We start from the raw sequence: 13,571 nt of genomic DNA on the forward strand, positions 1-13,571 counted from the left end.
TTAGAACAAATAAGCTGTGCTCTTCTGTAAAAAAAACAAACAAACAAAAAAAAACATTAAATATGATTATATGAGCTGTACTGGCTAAAATGCATGTGGTTCATGTCTGTTCTGAATAACTGTCTGTGGCTGGCTTTCTTCGTAGATGTTTTGGTGAACACTGCCCATGCCGACTTGACTGTGAAGGACAAGGACTTGAATACTCCCTTGCATCTGGCTAGCAGTAAAGTATGTACATGAACTTGGAGCGCTGCTATTTAAGTGCAGCGATCAGACCACTGAATTCTGTCTGCTTTGGAAACATGTAGCATGAGCTTTAGTTAGAGAGTACTCTTCCCAGGATGCTGTCACCTGTAAGTGGAACCGGAAGAGGAGAAGAGGAGGGTGAAACCCCCAGATGGATGAGGATCTCCCTTGTCAGACTGAATGAGGAAGACGCGCTTGTCACAGCACTTTCTCCTTGCACACTTGCCACTTTCCCCCTTATCTTTGATGCGGCTGCCACGCCTGCTTCTCTGCTTGTGGTGCCACATTTCAGACCCACGTCAGTTAAGATATTAGTTACGTGGCTTCTGAACCATCAGCCAGTTTTGTTTTGATTCATTTGAAGACATTGTAATGACACAGCCCCCAAATCCTATCCTGTGAAGAAAAAAAAAAAAAAAGCACCCATCGATATTTCTACTCTTTTACTGTTCTTTCTAGTGCATATTTCTTTTAAAAAATATTTTTATTTATTTATTTGAGAGACAGAGAGGGAGAAAAAGGCAGAGAGAGGGAGAGAGAGAATGGGCACACCGGGGCCTCCAACCACTGCAAATGAATTCCAGATGCATGCGCCTCTTTGGGCATCTGGCTTATGTGGGTCCTGGGGAATTGAACCAAGGTCCTTTGTCTTTGCAGGCAAATACTTTAGCCACTATGCCATCTATCCAGCCCCCTGGTGTATATTTCAAGGCAAAAAAATGTGGTTGGGTTTTTGGTCAAATGGCATTGTGTTTGCCCCTGCTTCCATAAAAGATACATGCAGAAACTGGAAAGATGGCTTAGTGGTTAAGGTGCTTGTCTGCAAAGCCAAAGGATCTCATTCCCCAGGACCCATGTAAGCCAGATGCTCAAGGTGGCGCATGCATCTGGAGTTCATTTGCAGCGGCTGGAGACCCCGATGCGCCCCTTCTCTCCCTCTCTCTCTCTCTCTCTCTCTCTCTCTCTCTCTCTCTCTCTCCCCCTTTTCCCCTTTCTCAAACAAATAAATAAAAATGTTTTAAAAGATGTATACATAGCCATCTGTATGTAGGGATGATTTTACTAAAGGCATTGTGCAGTAACGCCAGTCGATTCCTCTGCTATCAGTCTCAGCTGTTCCCTTCATTGGGTGTATTGTCCCTCATGCGCTAGGAAGCCCATATAAACCACACAAGCACTCAGTGTCACAACAGTTATGTCAAAGTACCATATTTTAGTGAATATAACCGCAGTTCTTTTCAGAGTTTATTGTGAAAAGAAGTCATGTGAGGACATTGCTAACACAGATTCTTGCCCTGCATGATAGTGCATGCCTGCAATTCTAGCACTGGGAGGCTTGGGAAAGTCAAGGGTTTAAGGCTAGCCTTGATGACATAGCAAGACCCATCTCAAACATGAACAAGCAAACAAGATAGATAAATAAAATTTTTAAAAGTATATGTTTTCTAGTTTGTTAAGATCTGGGTTGGCCCAAGATATTCTTTTCTTTTCCCTTCCTTCCTTCCTTCCTTCCTTCCTTCCTTCCTTCCTTCCTTCCTTCCTTCCTTTCTTCCTTCCTTCCTTTCTTCTCTCTCTCTCTCTTTTTCTTTTTTCTTTTTGGTGGTGGGGTGGATATTTGAAGGTCTTCCTATGTGTGTCCCAGGAAAAAGATTCACTATTTCTAAGTTCTCGATGCTCTCAGTGTTGCTGGTCTACAGGCCTTATTTAGCCAAGGCTTAGTAATCTATGACTCCCTAAAGGGAAACCAAACTTGAAGTCTTAAAAGGATCTTAGACTTAATAATTGATTCTTTTAAAATTATCAACCATCTATTGTCATATCTACCCTGGTTGAGGGGGGGGGAAATAAGAAAGACCCTTCCTGAAACAGGGCTTCTTCATTATATTAGGGAGTAAATGATGATGAGTGATAATGGGTGCAGTGGGAATTCCAAGGATAAATGGATCACTGCAGTGGTAATTGAAAGCTTGAAGGAGGAGGAGGAAATTGATGTATATTTAAAAGGCAAAGATGAAGGATTTAAAGGATACTGCTAGTTCTACTTTCCATTACCCGCTGACCCAACTAAACTAGCATCTGCTTTAGCTCTCTGGACATTAATTTAAAAAATTATCTTGGAAATATTAATATTAAATATGCATATTTTAGATCAGATGTATGTTAATCAAGTTCTGTAAGCCTTATTTAGAATCTCAGAGTATCTTGGGCCCATTTACATTTTAGAAAAGAAATTACTCAGAAATGTTGCAGAATGTTTTTAGGCAGAGGAAATATATTCTTTTTTGTATAATCAAATAAAAACTTTAGGAATTTTTATGTATCTATATCTCATGTTTCTTATTTTTTTTTTCATTAGGGTCATGAAAAATGTGCCTTGTTAATACTTGACAAGATACAGGATGAGAGCCTCATTAACGCAAAGAATAATGCTCTGCAGACGTAAGTGTAACAGCTAAAGCTTGACTTCAATCCAGAACCATAATATTTATTCAACAAATATTAAGAGCCTGCTGCATACCAGGCTAGCTCTGAGGAAGAACACAGTGGTAAGAGATGCAGACCTGGCTTCCTCTTCACGACATTAATAGCCACCTGCTTGCATATGCTGGCTAGCTACACAGTCTGGGTTTGAACCCTTATTTTGATATGGGTTTGTAGAATTTTGTAAGGTCTTTGTTTCCTTTGCTGGTATTTCTGCAGTAACATTATAAATTTAGTGAGCTGTTAGAAAAATCTTACAGGCTTGTGAACTGACATATTTGGGGAAAGTATTTGTATTATGTATTAGCATTATGTATTCTGACTAGAAAATGACAGTTTTATAAATCAGGTTCCCAGAATACATTTGAAGAGTTTCTAAGCTATTTGTCTTAATTATATTTTAATAGAATTCAGTGTAACCCTCAGTGTGAAGGATATAAAAGCTGCTTCATTTTCTGTTTTGGGAAATTACTTATGCATTTGTTGTAATGGCAAAGGAATATCAGATTTTTTTTTAATTTAAGAGTCCTAAGCAGTATATAGCCTAATATACTCAGTGTGACACTATGCTATAGGATATTGTACATTCAGTGAAACTCTGTGTACATTTGATAATCATGAGATTTGAGAGTACATCTCTGTGCCATTCATCTAGAACTGTGTAAAACAGTGACTCAAATATTGAAGTAGAGATCAGCTGGCAAAGAGCCTGCTCTAGAATCCAGCAGAGCTTACATTCTTCCTCTGGTCTGTCATTGAGATTGCTTGAGAGACAGAGTATGCAGAGCCATAACCCTAGAAGAGAAATCTGAGCCAGATATGTGAGAAAGTTGGATGATTAATACCTGGAAAAGATCTGGTCAACATGTCTTCTTTCAAAAGTGAAAATATCCATGTACTATTCATAGATTCATAAGTACATCTTCCTTTTAGTGGTACAGGATAGCCAAAATGTCCACTTTTGCCATGTTAGTCAGCTTTTCATGACTCTGTCAGATACCTGAGCTAATCAACTTCAGAAGAGGAAAGGTCTGGTCTCACAGTTTTTGAGCTTTCAGTTCATGATCCATTGGCCCCTTTGCTTTGCATGAGGCAGAACATCTTGAAGGGAGCACGTAGCAGAGGAGAATTGTTCATTCATGGCTAGGACAAAAGAGACAAAGAGGAAGGGGCTAGAGCTCCATAATCTCTTCAAGGACATGGCTCCCTCTGTGGTCTAAAACTTCCCACTAGATTTTACATGTTCTACCCTCTCCCATCTGGAAAAAGCTGGCGGACCAAGATTTTAACACGTGGACATTGGAGGAATCCAAGTTATAACCCTCACAAAAATATGTGTTATAACTAATGCTTAGTGGTATTGTTTTTTTAGACCTCTCCACATTGCTGCACGCAATGGCTTGAAGGTGGTAGTCGAAGAGTTGTTGGCCAAAGGAGCCTGTGTACTTGCTGTAGATGAAAATGGTAAGTGGGCAAAAATGATCAGCTACTCCAGCTACCTTCAATAGCTCAGTTGAAGTCAGAGGACAATGAGTAAGATAGGAGCTGATTAAAAGCCAACCGGAGGGCTGCAGAGATGGCTTAGCAGTTAAATGCTTGCCTGTGAAGCCTAAATACCCCAGTTCGGGGCTCAATTCCCCAGAACCCACATTAGCCAGATGCACAAGAGGGTGCACACATCTGGAGTTCATTTGTAGTGGCTGGGGGCCCTGCTGCGCCCATTCTCTCTCTCTCTCACTCTATCTGCTTCTTTCTCTCTCTGTCTGTCATTCTCAAATAATAAATAAACAAAAAAATATTTTTAAAAAGCCAATATGAATTTTCTCCCACTTGGAATTCCTTGTGTGTAATAAATTGAGCCAGGATGATCTGTCCTGTCTGTCTTTCTGTCTGATACATTGTCTATCTGTAGCCCACCATTGCTGTCCATTCTGCATGTAACGTCAGCAGCTAAGCTCTAGCTCTTCAGCATGGTGGTTCAAGTGTTTTTGATAAACTAAAAGTCTTTCAAGCATTGAGAATTCTGACCTCATATGCTGAGGAGTTAATGATTACCTGTGCCCTAAGTGCATGCTCCGGGGCTCAGCAGAAGCCGAGATCTTTGATTGATTGCATTTCAGTTCATTCTGAGAGCAAACATTTTTGTCAATTCATATTCCTAGTATAGAAATTTGGGGGAAAGTCACTCCTGATATATATCACATTCCTTTTCTCGATGAGCTAATTGTTAGCAGAAGTTCTCTACTCTGCTTTCTAAGACAACCTAAGAACTAATGAATGCTAGAGCTATGCTAAACTACCATCATACACACAATGCCTCAACCTTGGGGAGCAAAAGAGGAACTTCTGGATATTTATGAATTAATTAAATTTTAAAATGTGGCATTTAATTAAAGTATTATAATGTATTAATGTAACTCAATTAACTGCTTATTACAGGTATTGGAATTAGCAGCTCATGCCTATTTCTCAGAAGTAAGCAGCCACGCTGACATTTTAGCTGACTTTTTTTAGCTTTGGTTTTGTAGCCCCATGTATCCCAGCATGCACCCTGCTCTATCCCCAACCTGGCTCTTCTAGGAAGCACAGAAAGTCCTGTTACTCCATCTCTTTGGTTTTCCCACCTCACCTTCCCTCACCCTTTGATCACTACTATATATCTTAAGGTTATAAGAGTCCAGAATAAATTCATTTTCTCCCCTCTGGTATAAATCTGCCACATCTTAGGTTTATTTAACCTGTAGTAGTGTTAGAAGAAGAAAGGGCCATATGCATGTGGCCCCTGCCTTGCTTGTCTGAGAGTTTAGATTCATTTCAAAGGCCTGGAAATAGTTGGGGACAATTTTGTACAGCACTGCCTCAATAATTCCTTCACTGGGGTTAGAGAAATGACTCACTGGATAAAGTAATTGGCATGCAAGTGTGAGGAGCAGAATTCCGACCCCTGGCTCCCATAGACGTGCTGGGTAGGGGTGTTGAGTGCCTTTAATTCCAACACTCAGGAGTCAAGCAGGATAGCTAGATTAGCTGAATCAGTGAGTTCTGGATTCAGATGAGAAACACTATGTCAGTAAATGAAGAGGGTGATCAAGGAGGACACCCAACACCAACCACTAACCTCACATGCACACATACCCATGTGTACATGTGCATCCACATGCATATGAATATTCACACATACATGCATGCACATAAATGCCAAAAAAAAAATCCTTTATGAATCACTGCCCTTCTTGGGATGGAACGTCAAAATACCTGTCTATTTTCATTTGTTTTCACACAATAAAGGAAAGTGGTCTCTTAAAGTAGGTTCACATCAGGTCCAGTGACAGGAAACAATACCCACGTTAATGAGCAGTTTCTGTGCATGGCCAAGCAAGTGCACTGCTCAGTGTACAGTGAGAACTTCGGCCTACAGAAAAGTTGGATAAGGGTATCAACTAACTCCTAGGATTAATCTGCTTTCCCAAAGCACCCCTATTAGGTGTTGAGGTCTAGTTTTCTCATCTGCCTGGAAGCCTCAAGTCTAAGTGGTGGAGAAAAATACTACCTAATGATGTCAAGCTTAGCAATTTCCTCACATCTGTCACACTTCTAATTTTGGACCTCCATTGGTAAAGTGATTTCTTTTTAAGGTCTGGGAAAGTTCTCTTAAATGGTAGTAAATTATTAAGAATAGAAAATGAGTTCCCTCCCATGCCTGATATTTTCACATCATTCCATTTTCTAGAATCAGTTAATGGGTGTATACTTTGTGTAAAATATATATGAAGTGACATTGATTGTTCTGACTGCCATCTGGGTTCTTAAAATTATCTTTCTCTGATCTGACACACAGTCACCTGCCAGGGAAGGTCATTGTTCTCAGAATGAGAGTCCTCTTTGGGCTGGGGTCTGAGGCTCATGGTGTGCGTGGAAACATCGTCCTGGTTGTCCTATTGCTCTTTCTCTGTGGAATTGTGTCCCAACACTCCCCACCCTCCCCCTTGTGTTTCTGTTCACTAGATGGAGGCTGGAATTCTGCCTAACTTCAAATAATAGTGTGCTTTCTGTAGTCATGTGAGCTGAAAGTAAAATCAAAACCTCCATAGAATGTCTCGCCCTGCCTGACCCCTCCAGCCTCGTTCCTCGCATGACTTGTGAAACGTAACTCCTTTCACCTGGCATGAATGCTAACTCGACATGCATCTCCTCTGCGAGGTGTTAGGAGATGCACTGTGGAATGCTCGCGTGGCTCTGGACACCGGGACTAACCACTGCCTTGTCTGCGTTTACGCCCAGGTCATACCCCGGCCCTGGCTTGTGCTCCTAACAAAGACGTGGCTGACTGCCTGGCACTCATTTTGGCTACCATGATGCCTTTTTCTCCTTCCAGTACAATGACGGCTGTCAACTTGGTTTGTTTTAAAAAAGACAATTTGAGCAGGACGACCCTCTCCAATCTGGGTAGCATGGTTAGCCTGTGCAGTAACAACGTAGGCTCTGAGGATGGGTACAATGACAATGACTCCGATTCCGAAACATTCTGACTTTGGACTGTTGAGGCTTTTCCTTGATTATCTGCGCTGGAGGAAGGGAAAGCAGCTTGAATTCCAGGTTTATACTGTGTTCAAGAACTGGGGACCCACGCTTCCAGAGGCCAGGAGGAAAGGAGTCAATCCATTCTAGGGAGAGCAGCTAGGCTGTAAGCTGAAATGCACACAGATGGGCCCAGATTTTATTTTGTTTTGTTTCATGTTTTCTTTAAATCTAAGGTACTTCCATGAAAGTCTACCTCTCATTTTAAGTAAGGATTTTTTTAAAAAAATAATCAGTTCTTTTTCTTTGGGGATAATGCAACAGAGATACCACTGTTTATACTATAAAGATTTTTTTCTTCATGTACTTAGCAGTGAATTCTAAGAAGTCTATCAAGGTGACACTTATGTCCCCTGGGAAGGGAGGGAAGAAGTGGATAGGAAATGCCTCAAACCTCTTCTCACTTTGATGTTTACTTCCTCATAGAAGCCAAAGGTAAAATATTCATCTTCAGAAATAATGCTTGTAATCATCCTTGTAAGGGAGTGCAGCTAGGCCTTCCCCTCTCTGTAGTAAGCACTTAAATATACAGAACTTCTTTCCAGAGTTCTCTGTTAAGGGTGACAGATGAATGGAAAAACAGAACAAGTTTGTATTGTTTTACACAAACATGGTATCCAATGCTCCTTGTAACAAGTCTGTGACTAGTTTTTCACCCAAGTGATTGAACCCCAAATTAGCTAATAACATCTCAGATGAAAACCTCATTGCACCAAAAGCTCAAGGCAATATCCAAATGGAATATGAAACTACCCTTTGCTAATTCCTTCTTAAATTACCAACTTTTTAAGGTCATCAGACTTGCCAGCATTGTTCATCACTATTCAGTTATTCAGTGAGATTCTCAGTCAAGGTTAGGCCAAGGGAGCGAAAGTGTGACCATGAGAGAGAACTGAGAAGCTGAAATAGAAGCGGGAGTTACAGAAATGAAAGCCAATTGTCAGTTGCTTGGTGATAAAAACAGTGTAGTGAATACTGAGTCTGCTCCTTCTGCCAAAGCTTCTAGGTCGAATGGACCCCGTTCTGCACCTGGAACAGCTGCACAGAAAGAAGAATGAGACTTTAAAAGTTATGCACCTACACATGTGCACATATGTGTGTGTATATATATATATATGTATGTAGTTCATGAACCAGCTATCCACAAGGACCAAAATACTTCAGTATAAAATGGAAGATTTCCAATTTTTTTTTTCCTTCAACATGCAAGTGAGAACTGTAGTAGCTTTTCTATGGAGGTGAAATGTAATCTTTTTGTGTACTAGTCTTTATTGTATTTTATATTTCTTATGACACAAATGTCTAGTTGATGGCATAACATTTGTAACTGATGATGTGTTGACCACAGTTTATTTTTTTGCCAAACTAGAGAAAAATGTCTGTATACTTTTGATGTAAATGTGTTTATATTTATTGAAATGAAACAAATGCTGAGAAAACATCCACTGTCGTTTTTTTTTCTCTATCTTAATTGCCATGTACCTTATTTGAGGTAATTTTTAAAAAGTGGAAAACAGCCTTGATCTTGGGCTGGTCTATTGCCCTGGAGACAAGCCTAGCATTTCCACTAGTACTGTTCCTAGCCAACCTTCGGCTCATCCGTTGTTCAGCCCCGTTCTGTAGCCAGCTTGGAGATTATACATCATCACTCTCCATGTGCCCTACTGTGAGATGGAAACTGGTGTGTAGTGGATCATATACTACACAAAGGTGGCCCAAGAAAGACCCCCAAATTACCTGAACTACACTGAAGATTTCACATGATCCTGATAACCTAATGGGAAGCGATGTCAACAGTGGGTAGAATGCCAAAAAAAGGAATCCCACTTATGGAAGATTCGAGAAAAGCATATGTAGCATTAGGGCAGCACTTTTCAACATTTTGCAATAGGTTTCATTTCGATACAAATTTTCTATTTTTTGTGTACATGAGTTATTTTTTTACAATGGTCTTCTCTCACATCTGGATCAGACACAGATAATGTATTATCTTTTTCATCAAGCTGTAGAAGATGTTGTCCATACTCTTAATATCCTGGATTTAATTAAAACTCATGTTAGGTTCTTCACAAATGAGAACTTGTTCAAAGGTTTTATAGAACTGATTTTAATTTCATCAGGAGTTTTTTCACACCAGCAACATTAGTTTTTTTTAGAAAAGTAATTCTTAGTGTGGTGTTTTCTTTCTTCTTTTGTTCTGCTCTTTTTATTTAGAAAAGGTGTGTTTTTTAAAAGTAAGTGAATTGCTGATGAGCACCAGTGACCTTATCTTTACCAAAACACTGGAGAAGGGAGCTCTCTCTCTCCTGTTGAAGCGTGATGTACTGTGGGGTCTTCTTCTCAGAGTGAATGGAAATCTTCTCAGCTGGTATTGCAAATAGAAAACGAAATGCCAGCGTTAGTGAAGGTGCAGCACAAACATGTGCCCATAGAGTAGCGGGGCACAAGGATCGCTTCCGCAAAGCTGTGAGCCAGCCGGAGGCCTCGTCTCCACGGAGCTGCCTCGAACTTCTCCACACTCTTCCTAACGGAGGGAGCACAAAGGCGCAAATGAAAATCATGCTCACAGTGAACCATTACCTCTCCTCCTTTCTCTCTGTTCTCTCCTTCTTTCTCTCTATTTTCCCTTCCTTGAAAGACCAAAATTGTTTTTTTTTTTAAATGACTTTAAAAACCACACTTTCTGTGTATTTCAGTTATATCTCTTAGAAATAAAAGTATGTATACAACATGGCTTTCTAAGGAAAAAAAGAAACAAAACATGTTGTGTTTTTAATCCAGTCTTAAGTTGATTAGTGCTTTTACCTAAATGTATTATCCTTAGTCTGTATTTTAAGCACAGCTACTAGGATCATGTTTCATTGCACTTACCTGACCACCAGTATCTGCCTATCTTTGGTAAATACATTACTATCTCCAAATTGCCTAAAATCTGCTATGATTCTACAGTAAATAGCTCAGGGGATTTCTATTTATCACTACTAAAAGGGCACCGTAGTACGTTTTGGTACTTTCAGCAGTAAACAGCTGCTTGACATTATTTTATTGTGAAGTTCAAGAGCATCAAATGGTTTGCTGCACTAGTTTTTCTTCGTACTGTTGAGCAACTTGGTTTGCTTATCTATTGCATTGGTTGAAGAATTCATCCCTTTTTCAGTCTTGTAACATAAAGTTAGAGTGCCTTTTTATATTTGTATATTCTGGAAACATTCTGTGAAATGTTTTGTATTTTTGAGTGTTATCAGAGCAATATAATACCAGTAAGTTTTTATTTCTATCTTCTTTTGAATGTACAAAGTGTCTTTTTTTTTTCCTTGTCTCTCCTATCTCTGCTTTGAAATGGAAACAAAAATTCTGAAGTTTTCTATAGGAATTGTTTGATTTTGCAGTGCTAAAATGCTTTCTTCTTACAAAACTGTAAACCACAGGTCAGTATTATAGAGGGAAGGTGTTTTAAGATAGCGACAATCTGAGTGTGTGTATGAGATGTAATTCTATGTTTCTTATGCAGTGATCTAAAGATTCAATGCAAGTATCTTTTGTTTGGTAGCTTTGTCAACAGACTTTATGCTTTAGCATGTGCAATATATCCTTGCAAAGCACGATAATACAAATCTGGTGCCAGTGTTATATTTTGCATCACATATTTGTAAAACAAAATATTGTTTGATGATTTCAGTGGGATTTTGTCTGTAATGTTTTCTTATGTAAATTGGAGTTGAATGGCTCTGGTAAATGTCATGTGTGTAAAAATGAGAAAAATGGCTTTCAGTTCAGTGAATGACTTTGAACCAGTCTGAATCTTCCCAAGCACAGTTCAATACTTTTGGAACTACTGAATGCTCTAATAACATGATGAAGTACTCAACTGTAATATACTATGGAAATGCATTCAGATGGTTATTTTTGCAAATAAAAACGGTACAAATATTGTTGCAATTTGTGTTTTTAAAATTTTTTCCAATTTATGCTTTTTTTCAAAATTAATACTAATTTAAAGCTTTGTCCACCCTCAAACCAAATTAAATCTAAAAATAATCAAGGCAGAAGGTTATCTCCAGATTTGCTATTTCTTCTCACATTATCATAGTTAGAAAAACAAGATTCAGATATAAATGTTTGCATTCATTATGTTTGCTTATGCCTCTAACATTTGTCATGAAGGATTTCAGTTGGCTTACAACAAAAGATATGTGACAAACTAAAATCAGAAAAATCAACATAGGGAATACGTGTAATCATGGGAACCAGAAAACTAGACACAATAGCTATAACTGAACTTGAATTTTCTCTAAATGTCCTTGCAGGCAAGGTAAGAGGAGAAATGTGGTCAGTGATAAATGCTCATATATCAAACTGGAGTAAGTCAAGCAGGTCCTCAGAATTGTGAAACCAGCTGGCTTATCCTTGTTGCTGTCACCACTATTATTATTTGCTTCATAGCAACATAAAAACCCACCTCTACACAACTTCAAAGGTATCCATGGAGTTTCCTTTTCCATCTTTCTTACCATCCTAATTTTCTGCCCTGAACTAGCAACTTCAAGGACAGTCCTTGGAAGAACTGAGGTACAAATTCCCAGTGGTGCCCTGTCCAGCCAGTGAGAAAGAGATTTGTGGCTATGCCTTGACTAACAAAGGTCCTCAGATTACAGTGCCATAGAATATATCCTAGCAGTTCTTTGTGTATGTGGGTGTGTGCATGCGCACATGCGTGCCTGTGAGGGTGTAAATTGGGTGCATGTGTGTGTGCAGGTCATGGGGATGCCAGAGGACATCCTTGGTGTTTTCCTCAGGAATGTCATTCATCTTTTCTCTTCTCTTTCTTTCATTTTTTACCAAAATAGGATCTCTCACTGGCTTGGAGCTTACCAATTAAGCTAGACTGGCTGACCAGCAAGCCCCAGAGATTCTCCTGTCTTCGCCTCCCCAGTACTGGGATTGCAAGTGTCTGACACCACATCTGCCATGTTTACATGGGTTGTACTCTGGTTTACAGGACGGTACTCAGATCATGGAATGTTTTCAGGATTTAGAGGGATTGAACTCAGGTCCTCATGCTTGCAAGGCAAGCAGGAATCCACTGAGCTATCTTCCCATTCTCTACCACAGCAATTCGTAATATTCCAGTCCAGTTCTATCACCAGCTTTTTCATGATAAAACTGAATTCCCTGCTCAAATTTTCAGAGTTACTGATATGGCTGTGCAACGTCTGCCTCTAGATGGTCTTTCTTCTGTGCCATCCTGCCATAAATATTTGGGTTTTTTTCTACCAGACATATACAGACAAACTTTGTATTCAACCTCGCCTCTGTCCTTATTCACATGTACAAAGCTGAATGCCATTCAGTCTCAAAGACTATCTGTTGTCATGAATCATATCAGAATCAGTTGCCTCCTGATAATTTAGAGCAAACTGGATATATTAGTTTTCTATAGCTGTTTAACAAATGATCCTAAAACTTAATGGTTTAGAACAACAAATGTTTGCTGTCTCACTGTCTGTGACTATGTCATACCCATAGTTTCTGTGAGTCTGTCATGGCTTACTTGGATCTTGTGCTACAGGGTCTCTCAAGGCCAGTAATCTAAGGTTGTACATGTGGTTAATGGCAGGATTCCTCATGAATTGTTGGAATGAGGCCCTCAGCTCCTTGATAGCTGTTGAATGTCCTTGCTGGACGGGCCTTTCCCCAGTGAAGCTCATGACCCAGAAGCTTCAATCAGAGAACAGACAGGGTGAGAAAACCCAGAAAGCAAAACATCTCAGGTTTTTTGTAACTGAATCTTAGAAGTCACCTTTCCCATATTCCATGCATTAGAAACAGGTTGCTAGGACCAATCTAGCCTCAGGGGAAGAGGATCAGGGAAGGTGTGAATACCTTCCCTAATCACTGGGCAGGAATCTCTGGAGCCACTTAGCATGCCAGTCTATCACAGTGTCCTCTGAGGATGTACCATCATGCTATTATACCTTCCCAGGAGTGGCTAAAGAAGTTGCTGCCTCCATAAACTCCTTTTGAGAAAAACATGAAGCTCCCTAATTTTGCCTGTGCCCTCATAAGCAAGTAGAAAAGGATAATGGCCTCTGTGGCAGTAATTATATTGTTGAGCACTGATGAGGCACTTTGTCTCCTAAATGCTTGTTTAAAGATCCCACTCTGTAATTCCATTCAGCAGGCTTAGATCCCATACCTCCATCCTTTACTTAACACACTTAATGTGTTCCAGAATTAGCTTGCAAAGCACAAAGGCATTAAGCTTC

At 39.7% G+C, this 13,571-nt stretch overlaps 1 protein-coding gene across 11 annotated transcripts in view; it reads left to right on the forward strand.

The window, feature by feature from the left end:
* The window catches only part of Ankrd44 (ankyrin repeat domain 44), a 340,447-nt gene extending 329,206 nt beyond the window's left edge, over positions 1-11,241 (forward strand). For 5 of the 11 annotated variants that reach the window (XM_045147141.1, XM_045147142.1, XM_045147139.1 and 2 more), the window contains exons 25-28: positions 146-228; positions 2,603-2,685; positions 4,100-4,191; positions 7,009-11,241. In XM_045147141.1, the coding sequence (XP_045003076.1) occupies positions 146-228; positions 2,603-2,685; positions 4,100-4,191; positions 7,009-7,256 (506 nt within the window). In that variant the 3' untranslated portion in view covers positions 7,257-11,241. Of the gene's footprint in view, positions 1-145; positions 229-2,602; positions 2,686-4,099; positions 4,192-5,166; positions 5,235-7,008 lie in introns of those variants that run through there. The other 6 variants (XM_045147146.1, XM_045147148.1, XM_045147147.1 and 3 more) reach the window with 4 other exon arrangements.
* The last annotated feature ends 2,330 nt before the right edge of the window (positions 11,242-13,571 follow it).

This window comes from Jaculus jaculus, chromosome 4, assembly GCF_020740685.1.
Source record: "Jaculus jaculus isolate mJacJac1 chromosome 4, mJacJac1.mat.Y.cur, whole genome shotgun sequence".
Classification (NCBI taxonomy): Eukaryota; Metazoa; Chordata; class Mammalia; order Rodentia; family Dipodidae; genus Jaculus; species Jaculus jaculus.